This window comes from Manis javanica, chromosome 15 (genome assembly GCF_040802235.1).
Source record: "Manis javanica isolate MJ-LG chromosome 15, MJ_LKY, whole genome shotgun sequence".
Classification (NCBI taxonomy): Eukaryota; Metazoa; Chordata; class Mammalia; order Pholidota; family Manidae; genus Manis; species Manis javanica.
Window position 1 is genome coordinate 12,032,333 of NC_133170.1, and position 26,255 is coordinate 12,058,587.

Genomic DNA, 26,255 nt, shown 5'->3' on the forward strand with positions numbered 1-26,255 from the left:
CAGAAAGCGTGATTAAATGTATTTGACAGGAATCATAAAAAAATATAAATGAAATAAATTTATTATTTGTGAACTGAAAGAACATACATGATATCCCATTTGCATCTTTCATAACTAGTCTTATGCTTAGGCAATATTTCCTATTTTCTCCTGTGTTTCTTCAGTATGTCTAACAGGATAGCTTCCTATTTGTTTAATTGGCTTAAGAATTTATTTAAATGCTTTAATTTAGAGAGGTTATTTGCCCTTTTTTGTACTGAGATGCATCCATTAAAATGTCCTTTATGTAATAGTGCAGTTTCCTTTCAAAGAATTGGCTTGCTTTCCTTAAACTGAAAGAGAGTGGACATCATTAACATATGCGTTGGTATTTATCATTGCCCTGCCGTGCTTCTAGAATATCAGAATGATAAGGGGAAATCATTGTATTCTCTCCATTTAATTTAACAGTTTTAATTGGACAGGACCATTATTCTATTTTCTTTTAGTTAATTGTGGGTTGTTTTTTCAGCGAATCAAACTGTTCAGGTTGCTTATGAGGTTCAGCCCTTGGCATAATGTCACTAATGATTTTTACAGAACTTTGAAATACAGCGACAGGAAAATCTATCAACAAATAGGTATAAATGGAATATTTTTAGATCAAAAATAAGATTCAGATCTTTGTACTGGAAGAAAAGGACAACTGTGGGCAATTGCATATTTGTTCACTTTAAATGCAATCAAAATGGCAGTGACTGCCTAATTGCCAAAACAGCATCTGGACACATGGCAAAATGGAATGGCAATTGTATTTCGCAGGGATTATTGCCACTATGAAATTAATAAAGAAGTCCATTATGGTAGGAAAGCGCTGGCTAGCCCATTATGTTTTTCCTCAATAACTTCACACATTTTTAAATTTCAACATTTTTTTCTTTTGCTGGTGTATTTTTCCTAGAGTGTACCTTCAGTTGATGCTTTTCTCTTTCTGATTCTTTTGCTAACATGGAGAGCCGACATTGTTTCTAGAGTCTTTTTTACCCAAGGGAATAAAGTGTGTGTGTGTGTGTGTGTGTGTGTGTGTGTGTGCGTGCACACACACGCACATGCATGCGCACACACACACAGAGGGGCCGGGGAAGCCTATAGAATTTAGAGTTTCCTTTTACCCAAGATGGACCCTGTTTGTTCTTCTGGTCTTTTAAGAGCATATTTCACTGGTGACTGCCTAATTGCCATAATCAATGGGTTTTTAAGTAGGCCTATTTATAAAAAATAATTGTCATTTTATTTGTCCTTTCTTGAAACTTTATCCTTCCTAGTTTAGTGTTTCCCTCACCTATAACACAGCTTTTCATACTTACAAAATAAAATCTACTTTTTGCATAACATTTTTACACACCTCAGTGTAGTATCTCCAACTCTAAGTTGGAAATCTCTAGTTAGGTGTTCTGCCATTATGTCAAATTCAATGTAGCATCACTTTCCCTACAAAAAAATCCCAACCTCCAAACTTCTGTTTCTACCACCACTGTTGTCCATTGACTTTGATGCTTCATCATGTATTTCTTATACTTCAATCCTAGTCTAAGAATGCTCCAAGAAGGCTCCTTGGAGGAAGTATGTTTAAACCTGTATGTAAAGGTGATGATGGGAGAGTATGATATGCAATGGCCTAGAGATACCAGTACTCAGTGTTAGGGTTCTACAGTCTCCTGATGTTTGTTTCTTCAGATAAATGATGCCATGGATATTGCAGGTCTTTGAAATAGCCTGGAAGGCACAACAATGAACAAGACAGAGAATCTGTAGAGCTTAGAGTCAAGTGATGGGACTTTATGTTCTTTCTACTGGGTATCATGGGATTCCCAAGAAGGATAGCTCATGAGAGAACAAGGCAGGACTTCAATAGGGTCTTATGCTTCAACAAATCTTAAAGAATGAGTAAATGTTAACCTGATAAATTGGAGTAGGGGAGTGTGGAAAATATTCCAGGAAGAATGTTCATTTCACAAAAAATCACTGAAGGAAGAAACAGCAAGCTGCTTGCCAGCAACTTTACCAGTCCTGACAAGGCTTGATAAGGAGACTGTGACAGAGCATGAAGAGTCAAATATGACATGTTAAGGACTTTTGATTTATGATAAGACTACTATCTCTCAAACTTGAGTTATATGTAAGCCTCTTTAAAGAAAACACAATGATACACCCTAAGAGTATATTCACCGGGGTCTTAGAATTTCAGTTCCAGAAATATTTATTTCAGAAACAAAAATCATATTGTATGAAAATATCTTTGAGAATTATTATTTAAATGGGAATTTTAGTCTTTTTAACAGGTAAAATATTTTTTAATAACAATAAATTATGTATTAATTGTAGGCCTCTGAATATACATCTGTGCAGGGTCTGCTGATTTTAATTTAAGAAATATATATAGTTACTGGACAACCATTGGAGAGTTTTAGTTTAATTAGATGCCTGATTAAATAATTTAATTTATGTATATTTACCTTTTTTTGAAAAAAGTATGGATTCACATTCAAAGTAAAGAAAAAATATAAAAAGCTAAAAAAGCTTGCAGCAAAGGTTTAATCTCATACCTATTTTCCATATTATGTAGTTCCCATCCACCCATCCCCACCATAACCGTTTTTGTTTCATTTTCTTGCATGTCCCTGTACAGTTTTCTTATGCACAGATAAGTTTAAGAAAAAATGTTTTCTGAAGCACGTATTTTTTAGCATATGCAGTCAGTCTCAGTTATGTTCCTTTTTTCTTACTCAATATATATCAACAATTAATTGAAATTTTTTTTCTTGTCAGTACATGGTTACATTTTTTAATAGCTATATAATGTACTGTTGTGTTTTGTATCCCTAAATGGTAGATACCAGTCCTCTGTTATTACATGCTGTTCTGTAGTGACTAACTGTGAATACCTAACATTCTGCACATGTGAAAGCGTATCTCTAATAAATTCCCAGAAGTGGAATTGCATTTGTAATTTTTGTAGGTATTTGCAAATTGCCATCCATAAAGATCATGAGGATATACATTTTTCTTGAAAATATACCAGTGCCTGTTTCTCTAAGTCACAAACAGACTGCAAGTATTAGTAAACTTTTGCTGTGTTAACAAACCTGACTCTTTCCATGGATTACAATTTTTAAAGCAATTTTGTATGTGTTACACAAGGGCTCTGGGTTTGCTGGGAATCATCTCCATGTCAGCTTGATTGGACTGGGTTGGGGTCCATTTGGCTCCATGTGTCCTTTCATTCTAGCACCCAGGTTTGTAGACTAGTCCCTGTCTTGGATATGTTACTTCCATGCTAGAAAGCAGAAGGAAGATAAGGTAGCTGAGCCACATCACATATTTACAAAGAAAGCTCTCTATTCCATTGGCCAAAGCAAGTGACATGTCTAAGACAAAGTTAATGGGGCAGGAAGTAAACTCCATAGGCAGGGAAATACAGCAAGGGACACAGCAAATTATTTATGAATGAATAATACAAGCATAACATAAAAATCTTGACTTTTTGTGAAGCTGATAGATTTAAAAAATGGTATTGCATCATACTTGTAAGTTACATTTTCAGTAGAAGGTGTTGAGCATCTTTCCCTTAAGAACCATTTCCGTTTTCTTTGAACATTTGTATTATTTACCGGTTGTGCTATAGGATTGTTGATCTTTATCTCATTGATTTCGAAAAGCTTTGTACATATCATGGAGGCTAATTCTTCCCTCCGATATGTGTTGCATATTTTTTTCTCAATTTGTCTCTTATCTTTTGATTGGTTTATGGTGCCTTTTGTCATTCAGAACTTTTTGGTGTTGATATGGTTGCAGTCATTATTCATCTTTTAAGACTTCTAAATTTTAATCCATTGTTAGTAAAACTTACCTACTCCAAGATTATATCAGAGAGTTTGATCATGTTCTGGTCTGATAGACTTATGTTTCTATTCTTTACATTTAAATATTTGTCTATTTGGAAATTATATTCCTGTTTGCATTGTCATGAAATAATTATAGATAGTTTGTTGAATGCCACCTACATCATTTAACAAATAAATCTATTAAATTCCCATTATATTTTTTTTTCTTGGGCTTTGTTTTCTATTCCTCAGGTCTTTCAATTCATTCCATATACATTGTTTTAATCATTGAGACTCTATATTATGTTTTAATTTCTGGTGAGCTGAGCCCATTTCTTCTTCAGAGTTTTTCTGATTATTCTTATCTGTTTTTTCACATAAACTTTTGAATTAGGTTGTATAGTATTTTAAACATATGCAGATACTTTAATTCAAACTCTTTATACATTAACTTAGAATTAAATAATATTTTTTATGATATTGCTGCCACCTATCCTGGAACATGGTATGTCTTTCCACATTCTGTTAATATTTTCTTCAAATAACTCTTGTATGTGAATCAGTTTATTCTTAGATATTTGATCTTTTGTGTTACTAATGACAATGGGGTATTTTTTCCCATTATCTCTTAATAACTGGCTGTTACCATTTATATGTAAGCTATTGATTTCTACATATTACTTTTGTCCCCCACTGTAATTCTGAATGCTCTTAGTGCTTCTGGAGTTTTTAGTTGATTTTTTAATCTGTATTTTATTGACTCAAAAAATTCTGAATTCTTGAAGTTCAGAAAATGGTCATCTTATTTTCAAATCACTTGTAAACTCCTCCCATAATGTTATTTATTTCATTAAATAACACTTTTGTCATTTTAGCTTGTGTTGAAGATAACTTTTGGAAGTGGCTCTCTTCTAGAGTAGAATAGGCACTAGGTTTGTCATTGGGAGAATTGGGTTCAAACTGTGTTTCTGCCTCTTAGTAACTGTGTAGTTGAAAGCAAGTAATTTTTTCTCTGTACTTGACTTACCTTTTCTGTGACATAGAACTACTATCAGTAACTGAGACACTCCAGCTTTATTTGAAAATAAATTAATTAATTTGTATGGAAATTGTAGATTTTCAGTTAGTAAGAACTGATAAAATATTCATATCTTGTACTAGGTCATAAAACCTTGGGGGAAAAAAGTTTATCTTTGCATTCTACATTTTATCAGAGTTCTATAGCCAGAAAAGAAGATTTAAAAAATAAAAGAATATGTGTATTAGTTCTTTTTTTTTCTCATTATGGCTAATAAAAGTTAGGTATACTCTCAATACTAGAATAGTACTTATTAAGTTGACTTGTTCATTAAGATTAAGAATAATGGTCCAACTATCAAGACTGAATAAATCTGAAGTTTGGCCCCTAAACCAGGACGGACATACAGTATCTTAGATATGTTTTTATTTTTTTTAAAGATGTGCTTAGGATGCTGTCCTATCTTACAAATGGTTTTAGTCTCTTAACACGATATTTCAAAACAAACGTTTCTGATTGGAGATCCATAGTTTGTTTAGAGTTAACTAATATTTAGGTGTTTTTAAAAACTAGGATGCTATTTGATACCTTAAGTTGATATTTCTTCAACTTAAGGGAAATTTAGAAGTATCAATTTATCTTTTCTTCTCATTTGTGAAAGTATGCAGTATAAACAAAATCTCAATATATATAAATGGTTTACAAAAGAAAAAAAAGAAGCAGTCTGTTTGGCAGGAAACCTGCAGAGTGTCCACAAAATTCATTGTAAAAACTAGGTTTTCTTGAATGTAGTTGCGTGTCAGGGTTTCTAACATTTTGACTTTTTAGTTTGTCTTTGAGTTTCTCATTTGATGTTTTGAAATTTTGAATCAAAATGGAATCCCTTGTATTTATTTCCTCCCACGTGCCAGTAACTGCCATCATTACACATAGGACATGTTCAATATACTAATAAGCTGCCTTTAATTCTATCATGTATTAGGTAATGCTAATACACGTAATTATCATGTATACATGATACATGTATCAAAGAAAATGAAAACTGTGACTTGAAAATTCAAGTACAGAACTTTTGCGTAATCACAAATAGATGCATTTAGTCATAAAATTGGTTCTTTCAAAAACGCTATTTTTGCGATCATTCTGGTTGTTTTAACTTAGTTGAATTTAGCCAAATTAACTTTAATTAATAAAAGATTTATTTTTCTCATCTTATTATATTGACATGTGAATGTAGAGTTATGATATACTTTAAAGGGTTAAAATAAACTACAAGGACTAGTTGTAAAGCTTTTTTAAAAGGTCATATAGCTGGAATAATACTGAGGATTGTAAATAAGAGAAGAGATTATAGAGTAAGAATTTGAGAGTCAAGAGGTACCTTAGAAAAATCATCTTCCCTGAGATGTTAAAGACTTAGGCAAGACCATATCACTAGTAAGGAAGGAACAGAGACTCTCTTAAGATTACAGGCCTCCTAATTTTGAGCTTATTCCTAATTCTTTCCCCTGTGCTGTTCTAGATAAAAGAAGACTAAACATTGTTAACAGACAACATTTTAATTTTCTATGAATAAGATTTGTCATTTACTTGGCATGCGTCAAAGAAGATAGCAAACAGACAAGTGTAATCAATGTAAAAATGAAGCTAGGTGTTCAAATGTTTCATATTCAGTTTCACCTGTTATTTCAGCTCTGATTAGCTAATGTCAAGAAATACATACCACATCTACAGCGGAAAGACTCCCCTGAGGGGTGCATACTAAAGTATTCCGTAGATATTGTCAAATAGGTAAGAACCTGAGCTGCATTGTAGCAATATGACGGGGCCACTTCTCACTTTGCTGCTGCTTCTGGGTAAAATGTCAGTGCAGTACGTTCCCTGAACTTCTTTGCCAGTTGAAAAATTACAACGCAGGAGGTCTGGTGGACAGGAGCACTTTTTCAAGGTATGGGCCTATTTGCATGGCTTCTCTTCTCATGGGTTACATGGATTTTTTTACTCAATACAAGTCTTCTGATTTTTACCACCAGAGTGATTTGTTCATACTCTTCTCATCCTAATGAACCGACAATCATGAGATATCACAATTTATCACAAGGAGAAATGATGGCATAATGAGTAAAAAAGTAAATTCAGTTGGTCTTAACTTCTTAATAGACACCCTTTGCCTGAAATGATTCTTTCTATGAGGCAGAAATTCCATCACAAAATAGTTAAATGTGAACCAGAAAATAGGCCCCCCCTGTATTTTCCTTGGGATTCAAAAATTATAATCATATTAAGAAAGACTGTTTAGAAATTATTTTTCAAAAGGGAGCCAAATTAATGTGATGAGTAGTACTATTTATGATGTTTATTAGCACCATAAGTGGGCTCAGAGTAGTTCTTTAGCTGTTTTTAATTGTTACTTAAAGAACCATCTTTTATATCATTTATGAAAATGGGGCAACTATTACTCAGCCTAACTGTCCAAAGTTTGGACAGTCACTTAGCATTAAAATATACTGATTAAGCACTTTCCTGTGTACTTGATATCTAGTTGCTAATAAGCTGTGTTTGAGATAAATTAGCATTTGGTGCCTTTTGAGGGCCCTGAAGAAACCATGGCAAGACTTTATTGTTCCCCAACTCTGCACTTATTAGTTATGGGAGCTCAAATAAATTGATTAACTTCTGTTTGTAAACCACACTTCCATCATTTGTAATTGAGATAATGCAATGACATATATCATATAGTTTTGAATATTAAATGAAGTTACTTTATATACATCACAGTGACTGATAGAAAGTCCTCAAAAACTAAGATCTATCACTTTAAAATTACTTCAAATTATTCTGAAGGAGATAAATAGTTAAGATCATACAGTGGAATGTATTACTGGGAATGGAATAATCTCTGAGAGAAAAAGGAGATTAGAGTTTCTAAGGTGAACACAGTCTTGAAGAATGCGTTCTTGAGGAACACTGGTAGGTCAAAAATGTGATCTGAGGACAACTCATTTGTATATTCTAACTAACCAACCCACAACAGAAAGTATGAGGATACAGAAGCCTTAAACTTATAGGCCATTATATACCAATTTCCTCAAATAAATGTATTGTGAGAATTTGATTTTTAGTCTTTAGAAAAGAAGATAAGCTACTGAATTTTTTTAGGTGTATTTTCAGAAGAGGTCTAATTATAAGACCTTGGTCTACTGTAAGTCAGAATTTTAAGCTACATATGATAGGTCAGTGGTGAGCCCACCAGGCATGTGGCAAATGTCTCCATATATACATTGATTGGAAGTTTTTTTGTTTTTTTTTTGAAAGAGGCTGGGTTCTATGTTTTTGTAACAATGTAAATAGTAGTACAGAGGGATAAAAAAATAGGTGAACATTTTCTTCGTGCCTTATGTCAGGTTACATCAGTTTAATATTGGCCTTGTCTGACACTAATTTGCTCTAAATTCATTGTGTTTATAATACTGAATGTTTTATTCCTCAAAAAGAACCTTCCAAATTTCATAAAGTGTTAAAACTGTAGTTTGATGGTAGGAACACATATGAAATATTCAAGTGTAATTTGTACCTGTGACAACATATTTCAATTTTCATTTAAAATAGATGATGTCTAACAATTGTGTTTTAAAAATAGGGGAAATGGAAATACTGCCTTTTAAAATGAGAAGAGAAATATTAGAAACACTTGCTTGAAATAATGCCCAAATGGGGTTATATTTCAAAATAACTTGTTTATGGTCTTGAAAGTTCACATTCTTCTTTGAGAATTTTCCAGCAGTGATCACTATATTTCCTTAGCCTGTGTGATCCTCCTTTTTACATTTGCAATGGAAACAACTTGAGCTGGAAAGCAGACTTCTACAGGTTCACTTCTTTTTCCATAATACGGCTTCCGCAGTGTCAAAGAGACTCAGATGAAAATTGTTTTATGGGGTTTCTATTGTAGTTTGTGCTGTTTTCTTCTCTGATGATGTCTTTGTATTTGCATGCCTGTGTTTGTAGATGATTTTTATATGTCCCACCAACTTAATTATTGTTAAGTTCTCATCATTGCTTTTTATTCAGTTGCTTCTTTATTTCACTTTTAACTTTTCTTACCATACTTACCTTAGAGGGCTTGGATATGAAACAGTGAATTTGAATTTTGGTCATATATTTAGAAAAATAGATTTGTTAGAAATTTGATTTGATTTCTTCTTTTAAAACCATAGTACTTAACATATTGGTAAGCATTTAATAGATGTTCAGTGAATGCTGAAGTGTCTCAATATACATATGTCATGAAACCTCCAGGCACTATAATAATATAGCAAAATCACATTGGGATATTGGTTCTGATGTAGAGAATACCAGATATATAACCAGCTAAATATCTTAAACTTTTCAGATAATTCATTAGGAATATAGATTTATTTAACATGTGTTATGTGCTAGTCCTTAAAACATTTAATATTTAAACGTTTTAACATCTAAAGTAAAATAAAAAGATTTATAATTGTGATTTACTCTTAAATATAGGGTTGATTGAGTTAATTCAGTTAATAACATTACCAATGACAGTTTTTGATAAGAATATTTTAGAACTGCCTTTTTGGTGATGTTCTAAAATCTTGCAGAAATGCTAATTTTCAATATAGAACTCAAATGAAAGAAAACTGTTAAAGCCTGGAGAGTTATATTTAAAAATATTCATTCTATTCAACCATCTAATACAGTACTAGATTAGTGCCAATGAGATTGTATCAAATTTCATTTCATTAATTTCAATTATTTGAAAGCCTTTAGATCACTCAAAAAGTGAGTAGAGTCTTAGGGTTTTCATTCAGCTCTAAATTCTGGAGCATTATTTTATTAGGTAGTATGGAGTCAAAAGTGAAATAAGAGCTGGCTTCCAGTAATAAATGGGCCACTAACCAGTTATATGACTAAATTTCTTTTGCTCAAGTTTAAACACCAGGAAACTTAGGGATATACATACCCATTGTTTTCTATGCTGCGTATGACCCATGAGCTAATCTATGTGAACAAAATTCCTTATGAGCCTAAAGTTCCATTCATTCAAATTACCATTATTAGAATGATCATTATTATATTTGGCAAAATTTCTGTCTAGTTCCTAGTACTTCGATTTGTTTAGCTGTGATGATTGTGCAAGAAATAATTTGTTTTTGAATGGCTACAGGAATGTTTACAGAAACATGGTTAGATCTTAAACTAACTTCCAAACCGTTTAACATTTTCCTGTATGTTCTTTGTTGATTTGGCATATGTATACTTACATATACATATATTAAGTGTGTATAAAGACAAAAATAAAAGACCAGGAAGATTCTGATATGAGCATTTTCTTCCTTTACACTATAGCTTGCCTCAAACACTCATATACTCTCTTTCTTACCTTCTGGATTAGAGTTTCAGAGAAACAACCAGAGGTAGTAGCTGTACAAGACAGCAGCTGGGACCATACGGATCTCAGCATCCTGCCTTATGGCCATTATCTTTGTTTCTATCTTTATGCTGCCACGATGTCTCCTTCTGAAGCTCTCCCTGCACCCTCTCCCCACCGCCTCCTCCACTTCCTGACCCCAGCTCCCACTGCTCCCTGTAACTTACCCTCCCTCCTTCATTTTTCTCTATTGACAACAAGACAAAACAATATTCCCTCATTAGGAAATTTTTTTAAACTATTTTTTAAACTATAGGTAGCCACACAACTACCATTCCCTGATTCACATAACCACTGTTAACAATAGGAGGAAAAAAATGTGTGTACTTTATCAATTGGAGTATATTAGATTGTAGGTCCCATAAGGACTGAAAAAATAGATATTTAAAATAAATGCAACAATTTTCTCACTTTTCTAATGTGGGAATGGGTTGTTGCTATAATAAAAAATGATTTGAGGCTAACAGCAAGAAAGCATAGTGAGTAATATCCTTCCCCCTTCCCCAACTGCTGAAAATGAAAATCATGTCAGCATCAAGTCATTTTTGCCACATCCCTTGTTAACAGGGTGGGTCATAATTCTGTGTTTTGTTAGTGTCTTAACTCCATAGTGACATGCTTAAATTTTATTCCACATTGATTTTGTAGTACATATATGTTTGTTTTCAGGATACCCTATGAATGATGGATCACATTATTAAGTTATAACTTTGTCAAAAAATGTATAAGCTTTGAATGAAGACTACATCTATTAATATGAGAAGGGGAATAATTGATTTTGTTATCTGAAATATGTGTACGGTGTCTCATTATGTATGTTTAAAAAAGTAAACTTACTATCTGCCTGTCGCCAGAAAAAAAAAAAAGTGGGACCCTAATCAAACTGCTGTGGGGTCAACCCTTGTGGTTTTAAAGGCCCTTAATGTTGTCCAGCTGCAAAATAAAAGGAATTGGGAGGGGAAGTTGGAAGGAGTGGAGGGGGTTGGGGGGGAATGTGTGGAAAAGAACAGGGAGTCTGGCTTTTATTTTTTTTTTTTAAAGTGAGTTCAGTGCCAGCCTGGACATTGGCTGTGCGGACTATTGAGCCATTGTCTGCTCCATTTCCAGAATAGCCCCCAGTTAATCACTTCGGCTTTGAAGGGAATTTCCTCGTGGAATTCTCCACAGAAAATCTAATCAACTGACCTGCCCTCTCAACAATGGAAGGCTTTTTTTTCTCTCTTTCCCTTATTGGGGCGGGCTCTGTAATGTAGCCTTTTGTGCAGAATGAACCCTCCCAGTAGGAGCAGAGAGCATGTGTGAGTGACTGAGTGAGTGTGTGTGTGTGTGTGTGTGTGTGTGTGTGTGTGTGTGTGTGTGTGAAGAATGCACACTATCTCATGTTGGTGAGTGTGGGCTTACTCCCTGACCAGATGCTGCCGTGCGCGGGGCAGCCGCCGTCTCTGCATGCGTGTCTGTGTAAGCGTCTCTCTCTCTGTGTATGTGCCTCTGTCATTTCATGTCAAAGGTACATTACCTGATTACCTCCCTTGCCTGCCAGATTTTTATCTAGATAATTGGAACTGCTATGGAGGCTGTGCCTTGCCAGCCAGCTTAGGATCTCTAAAGCCATAGTTTGTCCACCTTGTTATCTGTGACTGCCTGGGAGAGGAAATTAAAGGGATCCACGGCCAGGGGAGTGCGTCGCACCCCTCAGCTCCCCGGTCATCCCGGCCAGGACAGTTCCTCGATCCCATCTTTTTGTTTGCATTTTTTGCTTTGGGTTGGGTTTTTGTTCCCTTGTGCGTGTGTGTTGTTTTGGCATGTGGACATCTCTTCCCCCTCCACCTCGCGCATCGTGTTTTATGGAGTTTGGAGCTGAGGAAACTTTGGTTGGGTTGCCAGGACGTTCGCACCACTTTGTGGAAAGCACGAGCTAACAGTGAGACCGACAGAGTGAGTGACAAGTTGTTTACAGGTTTCCTTGAAGGGGCCTCTGCTATATTTCAATCTGTCAAAGTTGCTTTTCTTCCCTCAGAACAATGCCTGATTGTTGTGTGTGGAGTGTGTGTGAGTGTGTGTGTGTGTGCGTGCGTGTGTGTTTCCGTGTGCGCACAGAGTCTGGAAAGGGGTGAGAAGGAATAACAATTTTTTGTATAAAATGCTATTACTAACGTGTAATCTTTTTGCTTAATTAGTTAATAGGTGCAGTTTACTCGGGGTTCTGTTATCATACAGATTTCTCTTTTAATCAGCAGCAAGTGCATTTTTAAAAATCGTACTGTGTGGCGTGTGTGTGTGCGTGCGTGTGTGTGTGCGTGCGTGTGTGTGACTTATTATTTAGAGGAGAGTATGGGAGACGTGTTAAATGAGTTGACTTCTCACATTCGGGAATGTCTAGGGGAGAGAATGAAAAGGAAAGGACGGGCGCCCTGAGGTGGGCGAGTGCCCTGCAGCCCGAGCGCGCGGCTCCGCGGAGGGGGGAGCAGCCAGACCCCGCTGCTGGAAGTGCGCTACCCCTTTAAGAGACTGGTCAAGGAGTCCTAGGAGAGGGAGAGGAGGGTGGGGGGGGGGGGGGGAGAGGGAGGAGGGAGGGAGGGAGAGAGGGAAGGAGAGAGGGAGACAGAGACTGAGAGAGAGAGAGGAGAGGAGAGAGAGAGGAAATCAATTGGTTTAGAAGGTCTGGACTCACTTGACAGGTTCATTTGGAGACGATCATAGGTGGCCGCTGTGACAAAGGGAAATTGTGCTTTTCCAGCATGCTTACTGACCCTGATTTACCTCAGGAGTTTGAAAGGTGAGTAGTTTTCCCCCCTAATATATTGAAGTACAACTCTCCCATTTTACAGTAGTCTCCGAATCAATTGGAAGATGCTCCCCTGAAACGCGTTTGTTAGCAGAGCGTTTAGCGAGTGCTTCTGCAGTCTGGTTAGCCGCTTTTTGTTGTGATTGCCCGGACCGAACTGAACTGGCTGGCAAAGTCTCTGGGATTTCTGCTAGTGTTTTTAGGTTGCGTCCTATAACAGGAAATTAGATGAACATTAAGCATCTCTCTCTCTCTCTCTCCTCCACCCACTGCTTTTCTCTTTCTCACTCACTCGCTTACTTTCCTCCTTCACTGATATTCTTCCCCCCTTCTACACCTTTTTAAGTGCTTTTGTGCAGAGTGTTATTTTTCAACATCTCTGTCTTGTGATTTCTGGGGTGACAGAAGGGTTTTAGTGGTGGTTAAAAAAGAGGCTGTAAGTTCCTATGTGATCCTTCCGTAAAACTTTGGAAGCTCCTTAGCAAAGCACATGACCTTTTGTTGATATAAGAGAGCAGATTAATGTTTTTAAAAATGAAATTTAACATCCCAACAACCTATTGGTAGAATATTCTTGAAATGTCAAAAAAAAAAAAAAAGGAAATGGTGATGATGTCTTTCTAAGTTTTGCTGGCCACTTTTTGCACTAGCTGTCTTAAACTGCATTTTGATTTACTCTGTTTTTCCCTTTTGCTATGCGAAGTATATGTGTGTATGTGATTAAGTAGTTCCTATTTAGAGAAATATGTGCAATACCCTTCTATTTGATGTTAAGTAAAGCAGAGCTTTGAAAGAATTTTAGCCCTCTGTGTTCCTATAAGTACACATTGCAATTTTTAAATTTGAGTTCTTATCCCAGCATAAGTTCATTTTTTGGAACTATAAATAGAATTTTGTTTGCCATTAAAAAGAATTCAAACTTTGTATTCTGTATGGTGAATTTAAAAAAAAAGCTAAAAAAAGCTAGGATGCATGATACCCAGGCTTTTTTTTTTTTCATTTTCATGAAAGCTACCTTCTGTATAAACATTTGTTGTATCTGACTATGCAATGCAAGCTAGGTGCTAGACCAGCTGGTTAAAAATATGCTAAGTCAAGCTGTTCATCGCTCAAACGACTGAATTTGATATGAAAAGACGAAAAAAGAAAGGACAAAGATTAAAACATTCTAGAAGTGAAGCAATGGAAGAGAAGAAGGGTATTGAGAATAAAATAACACTTATATGTGGTCACATGTTAGAGAAGCCAACATCAGATCAGGGCAGAAAGTAAAATAGCCAACATACATACTTTAATACTGTCTTTTTCCTTCCGTTGACTGTTACTATTTTTCTCCTTTCTCTCCCTCCTTCTTTTTCTTCTGCATCTTCATATTCTTCTTTCTCTGCTTTTTTCTTCTTCTTAATTAAAGTACATCCTCACTAGATAATTCCAGTGAATGTTTGAGCTTTCTTAACAGTTTTGCATTAGTTTTTTCTTAGTTCTATATATCAACTCTTTAAAATAGTTAGGTTTTGTTTGCAAATATAACCTATCTCATATGTAGGTATTGAAGTTACTTGTATTGGAACACACTATTGCTTAATGTAGCAGTTTGTTAATATACCGTAGTAAGTTTTCTAGCATGCACAGAGTAGCATTTAAATAACATTCTACAACTCTACACTTTTTGAAAATAAAACGCTGAGTCTGATCTGTAGTCTGTTAAAAGACTGTTCTTATAAAATGGTAGTTACATATTAATAGGCTGTAGCCTATTTCTCTATGGAGGGAAAGGTTCCTGCTGTGAACTTTATTTGTATTTTTTCTATGATCTCTTTTTAAACTAAACTTTTCCCTTTTCTGTTCTGATGTTGAGATTTCTTAATATTCTCTTTTCCTCCTGGTGAGAATTTCTCTTTTTTTTGCTCACACAGAGGCATGCTTTTCTAACTGGCTATTTAATTAAAGTGATAATCAATAGAATTGTTAGTACAGACAGCATATTTGGAAATGTTAGTGCTAAAATAATTTTGAAAACTGTCATGCAGTATACAATTTCTGACTAATTTCCCCTGTGGTTGTAATTGGTAACACATACAAAAATCTCAGTAAATCATTACTATTTGTTTACATTGAATTTGTACGGGTGAGTGTATCTGTAGTCACCCACAAAGAGTATATCATGCAGACTCAGTATTGAATATTTCTATTCTCAAAAGGAGATATACATGCTATAACTACACTATCATCTATAGTCAGCATTTTTTTTGCCTTTTTAACTATTTGCAACTTTCACTGAGTAAGCAGCTCATTTCTATTGACTGCTAATTTTAATTATATTTGTTCACCTGCTCTAGAAGAGTTATTCACAAAAACTTAGTGGGAAATCTGTAAAGAAGACATTTAAATTTCTGTATGAAATAGAGAACTTGCCTCTAGGCAAGATAAATAAGTTGCTTGGGTTCATGTATTTTGAAAGTTTTATGTGATCTTTTTTACTAACTTCATTGGTAGAGTTGTGTCCATCCCTTATTATTCCTTCCAACCTGTAGATTATTTGGAACTTAAAGGAATATTCAGAACTTAAATATCAGGATCAAAATTTGGATTTAGATTTGTCCTATCTGTATTATCAGCCCTAGAAATAAACATGGTCAGTACTGTAAGACTAGTAGCAGTAGTGAAATAATTCAGAGGCAGTAGCAATTTCATTATATGTTAAAAAAAATTCTGGAGGAAAGAGTATACCGAACAGGGATTCAAAAACATAAAGAAGTTGAAATATGTTATTTTTATTTTCAAGCATTCCTCTCATAACGGATTATGATTAATGAGAAACGTTTCTCAGGTAGGAGGTAAATAAGCAAAGTGTATTCTAAGGAATTATTTGTAAGCAAAGTCTTTTATGTCATATTTGGAGGAAACTTCCCTGGAAACATGATCTAAATGTTAGTGATAGCATCATTAGAATGGACACTTGAATTAAAAATTTTTTAAAGAAGAATGAATTTATATATTTACCTGAAAATAAATAATAAAAAAACTGTTACTTAAGATTTTCCCTTTCAGAGTACCATCTAGTTATCCTATTCCAAGAAAGAAAACTATTTCAACTATTTGCCTAAAATGTCACTATTAGTTTGTTTCTGATGAATGAGAAACAATTTTGATACTATCAAAGTGTTTTATATCTTTCCTTTATATTTATCCTATTTGACTGTAATGTAATAGCTTTATGACTAAGCTACTTGTTAGGCTTTCTAAGTGCTTTATGTTAGAGACTTAATTAAAAAGCAAGTGTAAGATGATTGCTTAAGAAGACAGTTCTGACAATGGTGTAGAAAGAAAAAAAAAGTTGGGATTGAAGGTAGTGGGACGAAGCAAATTAAGCCTATAGTGTCACCTATTTGCTTCTTTCAAAACGGGTGCAGACAACAGGCTGCCTATTTTCTACATATTGAAGGGGACATTACATGAATGAACCTACAATAAAAATTTAACTTCTTATTTACTTTCTACTCCATCAAATTCATTTGTGGTCATATTGATGAAGGAAATAAGTTTTTCACCTTAGGATACTTTTAAGTATTTTTCTGAAGAAAGAAATATACACCAGCTCCTGTGAAAAACTAATTTGTAAAATTATCATGAAAATTGCTATCAGTGGACTGCAAGAATATTTGACGTTAGCGTTACCTTAATTACCTGAAAGTTTGCCACAGTAATAAAATATCAGCTTAATTAGAAACTTTTTTTTAGCTATCATGTTCATGAGTGATAAGTACCCTCAGGTTAGCAGGTAACCTCTAGGTGTGAATCAGAAGAAAGCTGTCTGTTCACATTGTCACCTTTAAGTTTGATACTCTGTTTTCAGGATGTTCTGATATCTGTCTTGGTCATTTTATTTGTTTTTTATTTACTACGACTTTACAGAGGCAAGGGTGCCTACAGCTGATTGTAGATTTTAATTAACCATCTGAATAATTTGCAAGTTAACTGACCTAAGACATTATTTTGGAATGCGGCTTGCATGAAGCAGTGGACAAATGACCCTTCTGTCACTCTCACACTGGAGTACAGTCCTGAAGATTTAGCAGACCTGACTGATTACCAAGAACAATTAAGGGTTGCATGTCAGGTGTCATTGTGTACGGCTCAGTGTTTTACAGGTTGATAGATAAAGAAATGTGTGAATATTAGGATCCCTTCATGCATTAGTATGTTCTTTTTCTATCTTATGTTTCTCAAACGTAATAAACATATGATAAAGTATTTACCTATTCGTAGGAAGCTTTCAACTAAAATCTGTATATGCATCATACTTGAGAGACAGTTAAAACCTGTTCTAATACTTTAGCTATTACTTCTCCATAGAGTTAGCAGCTCTTTCAAATGGATTGCATTCATAAATGCATTTAAAAAGCAAAATGATGTTCGTGCATAAAGTCTCATTTTTATTGTCTGTTGTTTCCACTATCACTTCTCCAGCCACCCAATGAGTGTATGTATAAAGCAGATGTGCATTATATAGGTTGAACACCTCCCTTTTTATAGATTCGTTACATAAATATAACCGAAAGATTTTTGTTTTCCTCCATGATGTTATTCATTTATAATTTCTGCGGTTAACAGCATGAGAAATAAAACACTCTAGATATTTCTCTTGTACTGACTCACATGGAGTTCAGTATGTCAGGCTTCTGACTCCGGTGGCAGTCAGAGAAAAAGATGTTCAAAGGTTTAACCAAAACCTCTTTCATAGAAACAGTTTGTCCAACAAGGGATAGACTAAAACATAGCAAATGCTTCCTTGCATCATCCATTCTGTCCTTTCTTTTTCATTGTTTGTTAGCATCATGATTTCTATTAAATATAAATTTGGATGTCGTATGGATGGCCATGATCAGATGATGTTGTTAGACATGAAAAATGTCAAAGACTGATACTGTTTTGCTTAAAAGAACAGTGTTCATCTGGACAGTCTTTCGGAGAATGCCTCCTAGTTCTTCATTTTAATCAGGAACTGATAATAGTTCAGGAGAAGACCTTTTTAATCCTTCCTGACTTCTGTGGTTTTCTCCTGCAATTTGGAAGCTGCACTCCCTTCCCTTCAGCATTATCTGTTCGCTTCCCTTCCTAGTTGAGAGTTCAGACATCTCCTCTAGAGATAACTGTGGCGTATGGATCTGCCTGTCCAATAGGGATTGTTGCATTGCTACACCTTCAGTAGCCTTTTCCCTTGGAGCCCGGGAGCCCTGCTCCCTGCCTTTGCCAGCCTGGGGAGGCGGAGGCTCCAAGTGGTTCCCAGCTCTTGAGCCTTCATTGTAGAGCCGCGTTCTTCTCAGTGGGCTGCCGAGAAGGACCAGACCGAAACAAGATTTAGAAGAATTCTGGTGAGAACTGTTTATAAGGATATGGCATTTTAAAAGAATGGAGTAAACAAACAGAATTGTGGCATAAACAAAGATAATTAGCATAAACAATGTCGTTTTTGGACAGGTGGTTTAAAAAAACAAACAAAACAAAAAACCCAAATATGAACCCAACTTGAATGCTGCCAGTTTGGAACCACTGAACCTTAATCTGTACTTTATGAGAATTACTCAGGTTTGTTGATAAACTTGTTAACATGCTTTTTCTGTTTCCTTTTGTATCATTTTCCGGTCATTATGCCCTTTTGTCACCCTGCTTGAAAGTAATTAATCTGTTACAAGGTAGTTTAAGGGCTTTTTATCCATAAAGATGACAGGAGGAAAATTAAAAACAAAAGCTTTGTAGATGTTCATAGACATTTGAAATCAGACCCAAATTCAGTTCATTGTGTTTCAGATCTCTCCTATCTAAGTAACATTTCAGTCATTTGGCCACTACATTGACTTTTGTCTTGCCTTAGAATTAAGAGATTTTGTTTTTTTCTTCCTATGGATGAATCATCACTTGGGTTACATGTTTATTTCAAAGTGTTGCTTATTTCTTCTTCCGATTTTTCTCTGTAACTTAGTGAAGGTGGTGCAGCAGGATACGAATGTAGCTGGTGCTCATGCAGTATGAGGATGCTGGGTTTGTGAAACTCACTATGCTGTCGTGATGGGTTTTTTATCTGGAGACATTTAGGTTTATTACTAAATGCTGTTAATTCTTAATGCCTTGCACTGAAATATTTTGACTTAAATGCGATGTGGAGTTTGGTGAACAGGAAGCTGTTTATTGCTCTTGCCATGAAGGACCAAAGTTCTTTATTGAAGCTAACAAGATATTTTTTCGCCTTGTTTTCTCATGGAGAATGGGGACCGGGACTTTAAAGTAGGTATCTCTGGTGTTCTGTAGTCCTTCTCCTTGCTGAAATGAAGGCATTCGTGAATGAGATTTGGTTTCTTAGAGTTATAAAGATGTGTGTAAACGAGTAAACCATGTCTCATTCATGTGCTATGGAGATTTCTCGTACTTCGGGGACAAAAATAATTTGGCTACTGACGAATTAGGGCTACCTGCCAGTGCCAACACATACTGTAGGTAAGAGGAACACTATAAAGAAAAACTGCTGGCAGCAAACCCATTGAAACTTTCATATGTAACAGTGTTTCTATTTCTGCTTTTCACATCTTTGAAAGAATGTGGTGTTTTTTAGAAAATGTTAAAAAAACAGAAGATCTGATCTTTCTTAAAAATGCATTAGCTTTATCATTATGGAAGATGCATAGGGTTTCATCATGTCCTATGCAAATGTGCCTCCCTGACCAATCCTGATTATTTCTGTCACATTGAAACCTAAGAATCAGAGAGAATAGCTGTAGTAGGAAGAAATGAAATTCACTCATAGGGCCAAAAAAAGGCACTCTCAAACCTTGTAAGATTTTTATATTAGCAGTTTGAGGGAGTTAGATCAGTTGGGACACTGACCAGCAATTTCATAAAGGATGTATTTTCTCCTTTCGGGCTTAGGGACATTACTGAGAAAAGGAAGGAAAAAGGTTAATTTGCTTTGCCTATTGATAGTTTTTTAATCCAATAGTAAAAGAAGACACAGGCCCAAATGGTGTTTTCTTGGTGCATTTTAATCAAAACTTACTTCAAAACTTTAAGTTTAATTAAAACTTACTTTAAAGTAAATGGTTCACTTTAGCACTGATTTTAGTTTTGTTTTCTGCACTTACATTATTTTAGGATGAAGATGCCATGGCGGTAGGTTGAGAACTGGTTATAGAACTTTCACATATGATCTATTGACTTGCCATTTTGAACAGTTTTATGTTTATTGAAAACAAGCAATACACATTCACACAAGAGAACACAAAATGAAAAAAGGGACACTTTTTTATACTGTTAATTGTTCATCCTTAATATAGGTTGTGTAACAAAGTTCCAAAACATTTTTATTCTAATTCTGGAGGTTAGGTATTCCTTTTTTGCCTGTAGTTCTTTCTTTAGGTCATTTACCTGAGCCAGAATTTGTTGAGCAATAATTTACAAAGTCCAAAGACCTTCTACTCCTTTTCTGATGTCCCTTTGTTTTGTACCCCACCCCTCTTTTTTTATTTGCTGTTGAGTTTCATCATATGTTTGAAAAGAGTTTTCAGAAAGATGTCAAATAAAATTAACATGGATATTTCTTTTCTTCCTCTTTATCTGCAATAAAAGGGATCTGTTTTGAAGATTTATTTGGGCAATGTATAGTGTTCTTATTCTTTAGCAGAGAAAAGAATGAACTGGGACCAAACTATTCAATTTCTGATTCATTCACTAATTCCACTTTGACCTTGAACGAGTGATAACTGACAATACAATATCACATTCAGATTGTCATCTCACCATAGTAGCATCAGGATGTGAAGAAAGCTTTTATGTAATATTCAAAGTACCGTTGATCAAGCAGAACACCTAGGAACAGAAAAAGGTAACAATAAATGTTATTTCTGAGGCAAGAACTTCTGTTTCCCTCCAGTCCTAAACATAGGTAGAATTTGGAAAATAGAGGAAGAGGCATTGTTTTTAGAGCCCTAAGGATTATGGGATAGAAACATGTTAGTGTAATTGTTCTAGAAATGTTAGCATTACTGGAAAAATGAAATTGGTCTAATTTGACTTATAGATGGTTAAGGAATATTTAATGCTTTAAAAGCATTTTTTCTGGAGAAAGGAAAGCATATCCTAAAGATTCTGATAGCAATTTAGGGAATTAAAGTAAAGGAGCAGAATACATAGACTTTTATAAGTAAATTAAAAGATAATTGGGAGTCACCGACAGTTATGTGAAGAATTTGTTTTGGGAAATGTAGTTTTATATATATACAAAAGTTTCAGGAGAAACTTTTTCACTTATAGGGTAATTGGTTTTCAATAAATTGATTTTGAGTAAATCTTTCCAAATCCAGTGAAGCTGTAGGTTTGGAGAGAAAATCTTGAAAGGAAGAAATATTTCATAGAAATACAAGATGCATTCCCACTTTCTCATTTATAGTACAGAATCCTATGATGTGAGCTGTAGGGACGCAGAGTAGTATGCCAGCTTTAAAAATCTGAAGGTGATATTGTGGTACATATTTCATGGAAAATTTGAATTCAAGAAGTTAGATAAATAAAGAAAGGTATGCTTGAGTAAGTTTGGTGATATTTGAGATTTCAGGCTGAGATGAGAATGTTGTTAGACGCCCAAGGCATACATATCCAATGGACAGTTTTTTCTAGATTTTGAGTATTTGTCCTAAGCAGAGAATAGTTTCCTCTCCTTTGGTAAAAATTTACATTTGTCAGTATCTTCACTGATCTTTTTGTGAAGTGTAAAATAATAGAAAGTGTTATTAGCTTGGGTATAAGATCTCAAGTTCTAGTTCTTCCCTACAGCTTGAAAAAACTTTGGGGTCTTAGTGTACGCATCTGTAAAGCTCAGAGATGGCCTGCATCTTTCTAAAATCTCTCCACTTTAAAATTTCATCACTTGGAACTGCAGTTGCAAGATCCCTATCTCCTTAGTCTAGTGGTCAGAATTCTGGCATGGACGTAGCTATTGGGAGACAGAATATCTCCTAACACCGGCCTTTCCCTACTGTGCAGTCACTTCTCAGTTTACATGTCCATTGAGTGGCATTGTGCATGAACAAGTAACTGGTATCTTTTAGGAGTTTTAAATCTGAATACTATGTAAACTTCTTATTTAGGATTAAGTGCTCAAATTTGCTGTGAACTATTTTGAAGATGAGTGAGAAGATTCGTATTCTATGCGTTTGAAACTCTCAGGTGCATTGAATGTCCATCTTCAACTATGACAAGTATTGTTAAAGATAAACAACCTACAGGTTACTGAACAAGCACTATGGTGCAAAAGAAAAAGCATTAGAATGACACTTTTGCATAAAAGAGCTGAGCATCTATAAGGAAAACATAAAATAAAAAAAGATTTTAGATAGTAGAGCATGTAGATACACAGAGGCTAAGGACAATATAAATCTTTATATGAATAAATATAATAGTGGGCTGGAAAGTGATGGACTATTATTATAAACAGGTAGTCCAAAGAAAGATTTTAAGTGGTTCTCAAAATAAATTTGGCAACTATTAGCATTAACCTCAGGCCCACCAGCTAATATGCATTAGCTGATTGCTGGCACTTTCAAGAAAAGAGTATTAAACCCTATGAAGCAAGGAATAGAGGAACAACAAATGAAAGAAGCATTAAAAAAAGCCATATTATCTAGGAGGACAAACTTCTCATATTGGTATATCTTACATTCTGCAGATTGCATGCTTTTTTAACACAGTGTTTGAAAAAATTGTCGTTATACCATCAGCAATGTGATCTGACTTCATATCCGAGGACCTTCTGTGTTATCTATATGTTGAAATATGATTATGGTATCATGAAGCCTTTGCACAAATTAGTTGTAAGTTTTAAATATAGATTCATATATTTGAGATAACATAGGAATTACTATATGTTAACATTAATTATTTGCTTAATGATTATGATGTAGAATTTTTTATTCTATGCCTGCTACTCTAATCTAGGAATAAAGAATGGGTGTTATTCTCTTATTCTCCTGGTATAGATATAAAGATTGTAAAAAGACAGAAATCAAATAAAAAAGAACCTAATTGAATCAGAACTACATTTAGAACTAGGACCAAAGGGAAATGTGCAAATATCCTACTGTTAAATAAAAGAAAAAAATCTGGAAATCATCCAGTTGGGCAACTTACTGCTAATATATTTTATAATCTAGCATTTAGTGATATACAAAATTGGCATATGTTCCTACAGTTTCTAAATCGAGAATTAAAACTTTGTGAGTATAAGTCTCAAATTCTTTGGGCTTCAGCCATGCATCTATGAAATGGCTTTAAAATGAGTATAAAATTATTTATCCCCTGATGCTAATGAGTCATCTTAAATTATGAACATTTATAAAAATATTTGAATATCTCTGAATCCAAACCCCTGAATTCAAACTTTGAAAACTAGGTTGCATTTTTGACAAATGTAAAATGATTAGCACTCGTTAAAAATTGTATATTTTTATTGGATAACATATATTTAGCAAATAAAATACCTGTTAGAAATTTTTGACATATTTAAAAATATTTTTTAGTTAACACAGCTAGTTATTTTAAATTCACTTATGATTATTGATCCCAAGTAACTTGTACCTAAATAGCAGTAGTGTAACTACAGTTTCCTCTGACTACTTATTGCATATAATGAAGCATCTTAAAAACACATTCTTCCCATTTTATGTCCAGGAAATCTGATATACTAAAAATTGTTTTTGCAAGTCTCAGTATATCAAGTGTTTAAATAATGAATTTGCTGATATAACATATTTCTATGCTTTAACCTATGCAAATTAAAATTCATTTCTTTGTATATAATCATAAAAACAAATCATTTTGTATAACACATTATTTGGAGTGATACTCTGATAAGGTAAAAATGTTCACAGCACTCTTGTTTTTTAAAGTATTAGCTGTACAATTATTTTGAAAATTAGAAAAAATTAAGTAACTTGAAGAATTGTGTCTGTACAAATACAGTACATCACAGATTTTCATAGTAGAAATAACATGAGAGGTTTTGCATTAGTTACTTAACTGCAGGTGAAGCTTGGGGAAATTTATAGATTGCTTTTTATGGGTAGCTGTATAACAAGCAAACAAAAACATCCAAGAAACAGAGCCCTTATTTTTGATATAAAATTGTTTTCCATTGATATAATCTGTTGAAAACCAGAAGCCATCCAAAGTGCTGATACCAATTTAAGAAGATGATCTTTTGCCTTTAATTATACATCTGGGAAATATTAGCTGAACATTTTGTGGAGAACAGTGAATACCTTAGTTGCCAGTTGTCTAAAATGCTGCTAATGATCGACATAGTGCCAGTGTTTTGATGGCTAAAACCTAGGCTGAATATGAATACAAAGAACACAGTTGGGGGAAAAAAAAGCGTACATTTTATACAAAACAGATTTCAACCATCTGCTTGGCACTTAAGTTTGCAACTATAGGCAATATATGAAAGCGAGCAGTGTCCACGTTATGAATGGCATCGCTTTTATTGGTACCTTTGAACAACCATAGGGTTTTGAAAGCATATATAACCAATGATTTTCTTCAGCTAAATAATGAAAACAAGGGCCTCAGCCAAAATTTTGTTCCCTCTGTAATCTCTTCTATGTCAGTCTTCCTCTCCTAGCAAAATGAGTTTCACTAATAAAGTAGACGTTAGCGCTATACCTTAAGATATTAAAGTACACCAGACAACACTACGCAAGTGGCTCTTAGGATGAGAACCCCAGATGGTTATGGGATAAAATACTGTTTGTTTTAGGAATAGGTTATATTCCTGTGTCTGTTGCCTGAATATTATGGTGCATGTCAAATCAGCATGTAAGTTAATGGTCCAGAAGCACTTCTGAATTTAATGCTTTCCCATTTGTTCTGAATTTATAGTATTAAGTCAGATTGGTGCTGTTTCATCAGTGATTCGGTAAGGGAAAATCATGCTGTAGATAGTAAATTACAGGCAAGATCTAATTATTTGACCCATTTCATTTACTTTAAAGGTATGAGAGAAATCATTGAAGAATATTGGCAAACATTATATACTAGACGTTTTTTACATTTGTAGAAGAGTGTGTGGGAGTTGTTATAGACTAGTTACTCAGCACATTGTAAGTGAAAAATAAATTTTTGACTCAGTAATTTGACCTGTTTTGTTTTCATTAGGTGAAGTAGAGTTTGTATTTTTCAGTATCAGGACGTTTGAGCTATTAGAAGGTGTTAGTTTATTTATTTGAATAATAAAGTCTAGGAGGTTATATGAATTACCAAAGAAATAGACCTTTTTAGCTCTTGAGGAAGAAGTATGTGATTTAGTAAAAAAATATGAGGAAATGGTCTCGGAATCCCTCTGTATGCTTTCGAATGTGGTGTCCCTACTACACAGACTACATTTGCTGTCAGTACAAAATGCAGACTGGACTTTGAAGGCGCTGTTTGAAAGATAGGATGCTGATATATCGTGCTAAGAGTTCTGAAAATATTGATTATGTGTTGAATGATAATATTTGGATATATAGGCTTAAGTAAAATATGTTCTTAAAGTCATTTTCACCTGTTCCTTTCTACATTTTAACGTGGCAACTAGAAAATTTCAAATTACATGTGTGGCTTATGTTTGTGGCTCATATTATATTTCTGTTGGACAGTGCTGTTTTATTCTTTTTCTGTAAAAAGAAAATTAAAACTTCTATCTGTGTCTAGATTCTAGTAGTTCACTGCTCAGTAGGGTAGCAATGAGTCAGAAAGATTTAAGTTTTTATTAACTAAAGTTTTTTTATTTAGCTTTCTTCTACAGTATGGTGAAATTTTGTCACTTTATAAAAGGCCCTAGGAGTCACACTGACTTGCACAGACATTTATATCATTTATCCAATGAATACTGTCAGTTTCCCCCAACTTCCATGGAGTTAAAATGAAAAGGAAGATATTTGTTTTAGACTTATATGAATTATTTTAGAGATTATATGTTTAAAGGGGCAATTACATTTACTTCTGAAATGTCACCATGTGTATCTGTAATTTCTCCATTGGGCTTAAAGAAGTTTGTGGTTGGGTAGGACTGTTTTCCCCTTTTGCATCCTAGCTCATAACTACACACAG

At 34.4% G+C, this 26,255-nt stretch overlaps 1 protein-coding gene across 19 annotated transcripts in view; it reads left to right on the forward strand.

The window, feature by feature from the left end:
• SOX5 (SRY-box transcription factor 5) overlaps nt 1–26,255 on the forward strand; it is a 938,132-nt gene that overhangs the window by 545,974 nt on the left and 365,903 nt on the right. For 2 of the 19 annotated variants that reach the window (XM_073222252.1, XM_073222253.1), the window contains exon 1: nt 12,929–13,109. The exons of 16 other annotated variants lie outside the window; for them this stretch is intronic. In XM_073222252.1, the coding sequence (XP_073078353.1) occupies nt 13,072–13,109 (38 nt within the window). In that variant the 5' untranslated portion in view covers nt 12,929–13,071. Of the gene's footprint in view, nt 1–11,388; nt 12,269–12,928; nt 13,110–26,255 lie in introns of those variants that run through there. One more of the 19 variants, XM_073222270.1, reaches the window with a different exon arrangement.